The sequence below is a fragment of the Labeo rohita genome, chromosome 18 (genome assembly GCF_022985175.1).
Source record: "Labeo rohita strain BAU-BD-2019 chromosome 18, IGBB_LRoh.1.0, whole genome shotgun sequence".
NCBI classification, from domain to species: domain Eukaryota; kingdom Metazoa; phylum Chordata; class Actinopteri; order Cypriniformes; family Cyprinidae; genus Labeo; species Labeo rohita.
In genome coordinates this window covers 4,030,604-4,038,535 of record NC_066886.1, presented here as the reverse complement: position 1 = coordinate 4,038,535, position 7,932 = coordinate 4,030,604, and the positions used below count along the sequence as shown (strand labels likewise).

Genomic DNA, 7,932 nt, shown 5'->3' with positions numbered 1-7,932 from the left:
AGTTTGAACTTGCCGTCTGCTAGCAACTGATTTCTTCATGGAAGCTTTGCATTCAAATATTTCAACTCAGATCAGTGTTTCGTGTCTAATAATTTTTACACAAAACATCTAAATAATCCATCAAGCAGCTGTGTAATAAGTGAGATAATGTACATTCAGCCAGTTGTTATCGCAAAATAAAGATGTATGTTATCCCTTACTTATTATAATCTAATTCAAGTGATAAAGGGTTTTGAAAGTCTGACAGTAATCAATTTTGAACACTACTGTAAGGTTAACTCTGCCTGGTTTAAATGTTTCAAAATGATTAACAGTTAAAATTTTTAGAAATTTATAAAAGTAATCAAAAAGTAATTAAAAGTAATAAGTTACATTACTTTAATAAAGTAATTGAAAAGTTACACTACTTATTACATTTTTAATCAAGTAACTTGTAATCTGTAACCTATTACATTTCCAAAGTAACCTTCACAACACTGGAGGTCACCCAGTAAAAATCGCGTTCCGAGGGGTATAACACACATTTATTGACAGGGTTCACTTAGTAAATGTTGGATTCCAGGGGCTAAATATGACATTATTGGGGTCGCTTCAACCTGTGGCAACAGTTTTAAAGTAGCCCAATTCCGCGGGAAATCCGCGAACTTGGCAACACTTAAAGTTGCAGTTCCTAACTTGTTCAGAATTTACAAAATTTATTTAACAAGCGAGTACATCATGAATCCATTTTCCAAACCGTGTTTTTGTCTTATCCTGAATCACTACTGTACACCTATAATACGTTTTTATATTCAGTCTATTTTAGACTGATTCTGGTAGTAACCGCTGCGGAGCAGCCCAGTACCTGCGTGATTCGTCATAGACATAAACACTAAGAAGTAGCTCCGGCTACAATGTTCCTCCGCAAGATGCAGTCAGGTCCGTTTAGAGCGTCAAAAGTTATGCGGCCTTCAGGCGATTTCGACAGGTAAAACTTGAAAAAATAACTATTATTGTTTCGTTCTTTTAATGTGTGTAAACACTTTAAACGTAAAAATGTACACATAATCGGTGCTCTTATTCTATCTGTTTAAAACTAGTATGTTTGATGTACAAATGGTGCACTTTGTTGTGGCTAGTAACGTTAGCAATCGCGATTTATTTGTGCTAGCTGTTGTGACTTATCCACCTTAATCTTCAACGCGTAAATAAGCCTGTGGGTGAGACTTCCGGGAAGTAATGAGAGGAATAACAAAGTGCAGTAAACGGTAAAACTGTTTGCATTACAAATCACTGTGTTCATAATTAAGATAATACATTAATATAATATGGTAAGGCACCTATTTGCAATATCACGTGACATAGCTGGACACGGATGAGACCAGAAGCCTGACCCATAGAATTTACAAATAGCTGCGCCACTGTTGCGGAGAAAAATAAGTGGATAAAATAGCTTTTATTGTTTCGTTTTAATGTTTGTAAACACTTCAAATGTACACATAATTTGTACTCTGATTATTTGTTGAAAACTAGTATGTTTGACTATGACGTGCAAAAAACAAGGCCAAATCTTTCCTACACGACCACTGTTATGGTTTTAATTTCAGTCTGAGATACTAGATTTAACACTTAGTGAACATGTGCTGTGACATCATCAGTTATCTGCTGCTAACAGTGTCACATGACTGTATCTGATTTAATCTTTCTGCTCCTTCACACCGTGTCAGCCGGGCTTCAAGCGATACCACCCAAGAACGGACTCGTCTGTCAAAACAGTCCTCAGTACAAACTTAACAAATCCCAGGGTTGGCTGGTCATTGAGCAACCAAATAGGCTGAATTACCTGCAGCAGACATACTGTGACCTGAAGAGCCGCTATGACCCATTCTGTGAGTAGCTGTTAAAATGTTAATAATAATGATCTTTTCTCATTTATGTCTTGGCTACTTCTGTGTTGTCAATGCAGGTTTATTATGAGTGCATGAAATGTTAAAATGTGAAGTAAAGGTACAAAAATAGCTTTAATAAGTCATATAAATGTACTTTTAACAGCTCAAAAGAGTATATACACAACTATACACAAGATTTTAGTTCAGTCTGACGGTACAGTACACTGGATTCAGATCTTGGCTTCAGGTTCTCCTGTTTCGACGTCAGAGAATGGTACAAAATCTGGACGCTGCCGGTGAAGAGGGAGGCACGGAATCTTCCACTAGCTTTGGGATGCCATCCAGAACTTGGAGTTTTGGCAAACAGGAGAACACACTGCAGAGGAAACGAACATCAAGGTTAGACTTAAGACAGACAGACGCAAGTGCGTTAAATTATTCTCTTGGCTGTCTTTGAACGATCTCTGGTCAGCTCTTTTTTTAGTAAATTATGATATTATCTTCTGGCATAGCTATTAACTTGGGACATAATGTGATGTTGGAGACAGACGCAGTATGGCTTTTTAGATTAATTAAAAGCTGTAATTAGCTGATTAGTTTTAATCAGTCTGCTTTTTTGACAGCAAGTTATTAAAAGCTTAGTGGTGTTCTATATAACCTTGTAAAAAAAAAGTGCACTCAATGGCACTGAATGTGCACTTGTAGTGCACTTCAAATCTTAAAAGTAATTTTGCAGATAATATAATATTAATTAAATAAAAGGCCACTTAAGTGTACTTATGTTTCTTTAGATACTTAAAGGGAAGGTTCACCCAAAAATGAGTTACAATCTTGTGTGAAGAATAAAAGATATTTTGAAGAATGTTGGTAACAATTACTGGTAGCCACTGACCCATAGTATGGAAAAAATACCATGGAAGTCAATGACTACCAGCAGCTGTTTGGTTACATTTTTCAACATTTCATTTTTGGGGTTAACAATAATAAAGTCAAATTAAAAGTTTAACTTTAAAGTACATTTTAAATCATGTTTTAATACTCTTGTTCTTGAAGTTTTAACTAACTGAAGAACAGTAATTATATTATAAATGTACTAAATTGCAACTTCATCATTACAAATGTGTAATTAAAAATATATTTAAATAAATGAAATACAAGTTTAATTAGAAATTATATTAAAGTATATTTTAGTTAACCATAAATACTTGTCAGTATGTTTGACACCACATTTTTTTACCATATCTCAAAAACAATACAGGAAATTACATATAAAGTCCTTCTAAGTCAGTTCAGCTAATTGCATTTAATATAAAAATAAATGATAAAAATTTTAATTAAAATTTGTGTCTAAATGAAAAATTAAGTGTCTAAAAACATTACATTCAGTTCACTCTTTATTTTTTTAAAGTTAAAAATATATACACTACCAGTCAAAATGTTTTAATGTTTTATTTTTAAAAAAGTCTATTTGAAAATATTTTAAAATGTAATTTATTCCTGTGATTTCAAAGCTGAATTTTTAGCATCATTTCTCCAGTCACATGATCCTTCAGAAATCATTCTAATAGTCTGACTTCCTTCAAACTTCTTTGATGAATAGAAAGTTCAGAAGAACAGCATTTATCTAAAATAGAAATCTTTTGTAACATTATAAATGTCTTTATCATCACTTTTGATCAATTTAAAGCATCCTTGCTAAACAAAAAAAAAATATATATATTTATATATATATATTGACTCCAAGTTTTTGAATGGTATAGTGTATAATGTTATAAAAGCATTTTATTTCAGTTAAATGCTGTTCTTTGGATCTTTCTATTCATCAAAGAATCCTGAATGTACTCAGCTGTTTTAAATATTGATAATAATAAAAAAATATATATTTCTTGAACAGCAAATCAGCATATTAGAATGATTTCTAAAGGATCATGGAACACTGAAAACTGGAGTAATGATGCTAAAAATTCAGCTTTGATCACAGGAATAAATGACATTTTAAAACATATTCAAATAGAAAGTAGTTATTTTAAATAGTAAAAATATTTCACAATATTACTGCTTTTGCTGTATTTTGGATCAAATAAATGCAGGCTTGGTGAGCAGAAGAGAATTCTTTGACTGGTAGTGTCTATATGCTCACACATATTTTTTTATTCACAAAGATATAACTTGAAGAAACATGATTTTTGCTCTGTATTCCTCTCACCGTGAGCGGTAGTCCTCCAGAAACTGGCAGGGGTTGCGTTTGAGGGTCAGAGATCGAAGCGGCGTGCTCCTCAGCAGGGACAGTTCGCCCAGAGAGGAAATGCTGTTTTCAGACAGGCACAAGTGCTGGATCTCAGGAACCTTTGGCAGCTGACGAATAGACGTCAAGTTGTTCCGGTGAAGATTCAGGATTTTACATCTATAATAAATGCATAATTTCAATCAAGTCTTGTTAGTAATTTCACATGTTGATATGTTCTACGTCATATACACTGGTCCCAAAAGTATTTGCACACTTAAGTCACACTTAAAATTGCACTAGATGACAAAATATTTAAGCAAGCAGGATTAATGTCTAATTATATGTTGTCCAAATAGCCACAATAATTGCCGGTAAGTCTCCTTTATGGCAACATGTAATTTACTAAGAAAATGTATTTTTCATGTTTAGTCATATTATCATTAAGAGACATATTCAAATAAAATAGCATGACTGAGGCAGTTTTTTAAGCTGAGCTTGATGCTGTTACATAATTAACAGCTTCCCTCGTACTGTAAAATAAACTCGTCATATGAGATTACAGCATGCAGCTAAAGTTGCACTACATGTATTTTTACACAGCCATACACATACTGTTACAAAACAACCAATGCAATATAATAGGACAGCCTCCATGGAAAGAGGGAATTCAAATTCAAGAGGGAATTTGTGTTTTATGGTCCACAGATCACAAACCAGATCTCCATCAAAACTCAGCAGTGTAAAATGAGAACATCTTTCAGTTGAATATAGTGTATTGATACAGTTGTACATAGTCTAAAGGTTAGTTTGGTACCTTGGCAGTCTGACAGAGCTGAGATCTCTCAGTGCGTTATCCACCAGCTGCAGACGCTCCACCCGGATCAGTCTCCTCAGGATGCGGATGAAGTTCTCCAGCTGGTATGGATCTCCTAAGTCTTGATAAGACAAGTTCAGCACCTGGGGTCACAGAGACAGAACCGTAAACCCAATACGAAGATAACCAGCTGGTTGCTAGACAGTTTAGGATCTTTAAGATGTTTTTGAAAGGCTTTTATGCTCACCGAGGCTTCATATATTTGCTCAAAAATACAATAAAAACAGAAATATTGTGAAATATTATTACAATTCAAAATAACTGTTTTCTATTTGAATATATTGTAAAATGTAATTTATTCCAGCGATGCAAAGCTAAATCATTACTACAGCCTTCAGTGTTATATGATCCTTCAGACAAATTATTCTAATATGCTGATTTGCTGCTTGAGAAACATTATTATCAATGCTGATGGTCAGTCTCACCACACAGTTCTCCCAGTTCTCCTGGAGTCTCTCCTCCCATTTCTGTCCTTCATCCTCCCTCCTCTTCCTCCTGCCTCCTCTGAGAAATATGTCCTCACTGTTAACGGACACCTCGTCTTCGCCAGGCCCTGTTTGATGACATCATTGATGCGTGTCCACAAATATGTATAAAAGTAGGGTGACCCCGAGTGACCTCTTACCCTCTCTGACCCTGGGGCAGGCGAGCTGGTCTCCACGCACATCATGCTCCTCTAGCCAGTGCCACGAGGCAAACCTGAACCGACTGGACGGCAACTGCATGGAACAAACACAATGACAGCATTCAGTGCTTGTATATACAGTAGACACATGAGCCGTCAATCAAACGCTTCACAATCATACTGACTTACTGGAGTGGCAACAATGCCAGAGTCTGGAGTCAGTTCCACAGAGAAAGGAGTTTGTGTGTCGCTTAACTCAGAGTAGTGCGAGTGAGACTTGGGAAAACTTTCACTGCTGGTGTTCACTCCAGAGGAACTAGAGCGAGAGAGACCCAAGACATTAGCAAACATTACAGAGGCCTAATGCATAACGAATCAGATCACAGTTCATTTACATTCACGTTTGAATAGATATGAAAGTATTTTAATCGCAGTTCCAGTGTATTTCTGTCTATTAGTTAATGTTCATTTATAATTACGTGTAATAAATACATTTGCACAGGGACAGGTCCTTGTTTGTGTCTCAGAACCTAGTGAGCTGACTATCTAGAAAGCATTTTGGGCATCAGGAGTGTTTCATATTACGTTAAAAATTTGTTTAGAAAATGTAAGATGAGGCTCAAAAATGCAGTGTGCTGCCTATGTAGGGCACTCAGCAGGTTTTGAGAGACAGCCTGTGTGTAATGAGAGCCTGCGCGTCCTTACATCCGCTAGGCTGAGGTTCTGGTATAGATTACCGTGAACTCTGCACCCTGATCCGGATTAAAGTCACCCACGACACCCGACCACACCGGCACATTATATCAGAACATTTTATAATTTCTGCTCACATCTTAAAACTGTTAATGGCTATTGATATTGTAGTATGTTTTGTGAAACTGCTGTCTGCAAACCCGAATTGTTTTTTACTTACCAAGTAATTGCAAATAAGTAATAATTGTAACGGTAACTGTCTAATAAATGTCTTATAATTGTAACAATATCATAATAATTAGATTTTAGAACAAGAATAAATTAGCCGTAAAGGTCGATCTTCACGTTCCAATGCTAATTTACATAAATTATGCAGAAAAGCACAACAGTAGTCTTCCAAACACGATTCAAGAAGATAAATCTAAATTAAAACCATATGATCATTCATTTTTTTTTTTTGATTCCAGAGAGTGTTCAGAAATTAAAACATCAATATGCTTCATATTAGGAGATATTATTAAAAACGTTTCCTACCTTTCGGACATGTCCGTTGGTTCTGACAGATCCCTTTGGCATTTGACACGCAGTGAGGTGAGTTATTTACAAGGAATATAGTGCGGTTTCCCATTGATGCTGGATGAATTGTCTGCTAAAGTGCGACAGGTGAGTGTGAGCTCTGCGCATGCGCGCAGCAGCGTCGGTTTCACTGATCTGCGCACAGAGGTCAGTCAGGGCATCAGTGTGTCTAAGGTTGCACTTCAGTGACTTTTGGAAAATGCAGTATAGCTTTAAAATGTTAATATAGCTGTACCGCCTTTATGCTGTATGTATTGTGCATGTACTGTATATGCAGGCTTTATGAGATCAAATTGAGAGACTATTTGTGACCCTGGACCACAAAACCAGTCATAAGTGGCACGGGTATATACAATACACTGTATGGGTCAAAATGATCGATTATTCTTTTATGCCAAAAATCATTAGGATATTAAGCAAAGATCATGTTCCATGAAGATATTTTGTAAATTTCCTACCGTAAAAAATGTAAAACTTAATTTATGATTAGTAATACATTGCTAAGAACTTCATTTGGACAAATATAAAGGCGATTTTCTCAATATTTAGATTTTTTTGCACCCTCAGATTTTCAAATAGTTTTATCTCAGCCAAATATTATCCTAACAAACTATACATAGTTGTATATACATACATAGCTTATTTATTCAGCTTCCAGATGTTGTATAAATATCAATTTAAAAAAATGTACCCTTATGACTGGTTTTGTGGTCTAGGGTCACATTTGTACTATTGAAATTGAGTGTTACTCCACAGGACCGTTTAAATAAACTAAATTAAATAAGAATTTACACATTCAATTAGTATTTATGTGCATTAATAATGGGGATTTTCGCTAATTTTTTATGGAAGTCACATTGATGCGCCAGTAGATGGCGACAAGTGAACCTCTTTATGAGTAAATCATTTAATAATTGAATAAACAGATTCATTTACAACACTGATTCACTCGGGAACAATACCAGTGAGTGGGTTTATGAGCGAGTCATTTGAATCATTCATCCAAACGATTCGTTCAAACTCACTGATTCATTCTCTGCTGTGGGGAGATACCTCAACGGTTGATTCT

At 35.3% G+C, this 7,932-nt stretch overlaps 1 protein-coding gene across 1 annotated transcript; it reads right to left on the bottom strand.

Annotated features, from left to right (window-relative positions):
- Positions 1-2,034: 2,034 nt before the first annotated feature.
- Positions 2,035-6,955, bottom strand: LOC127180637 (uncharacterized). Its single transcript, XM_051134811.1, has 7 exons — positions 6,822-6,955; positions 5,784-5,910; positions 5,595-5,688; positions 5,395-5,522; positions 4,910-5,052; positions 4,075-4,272; positions 2,035-2,244 (listed from the first exon to the last, which is right to left on the bottom strand). The coding sequence occupies exons 1-7, from the start codon at positions 6,830-6,832 to the stop codon at positions 2,133-2,135; spliced, it is 813 nt and encodes a 270-aa protein (XP_050990768.1). The 5' UTR covers positions 6,833-6,955; the 3' UTR covers positions 2,035-2,132.
- Between the last annotated feature and the right edge of the window lie 977 nt (positions 6,956-7,932).

What these genes read in the sequence shown, in the direction of transcription:
- LOC127180637 (XM_051134811.1), bottom strand. An exon ending in CTGGCATTGTTGCCACTCCA is followed by an intron (nt 5,689 to 5,783) that starts GTAAGTCAGTAT and finishes TGTTCCATGCAG; the next exon opens with TTGCCGTCCAGTCGGTTCAG. An exon ending in CTGCCCCAGGGTCAGAGAGG is followed by an intron (nt 5,523 to 5,594) that starts GTAAGAGGTCAC and finishes GTCATCAAACAG; the next exon opens with GGCCTGGCGAAGACGAGGTG.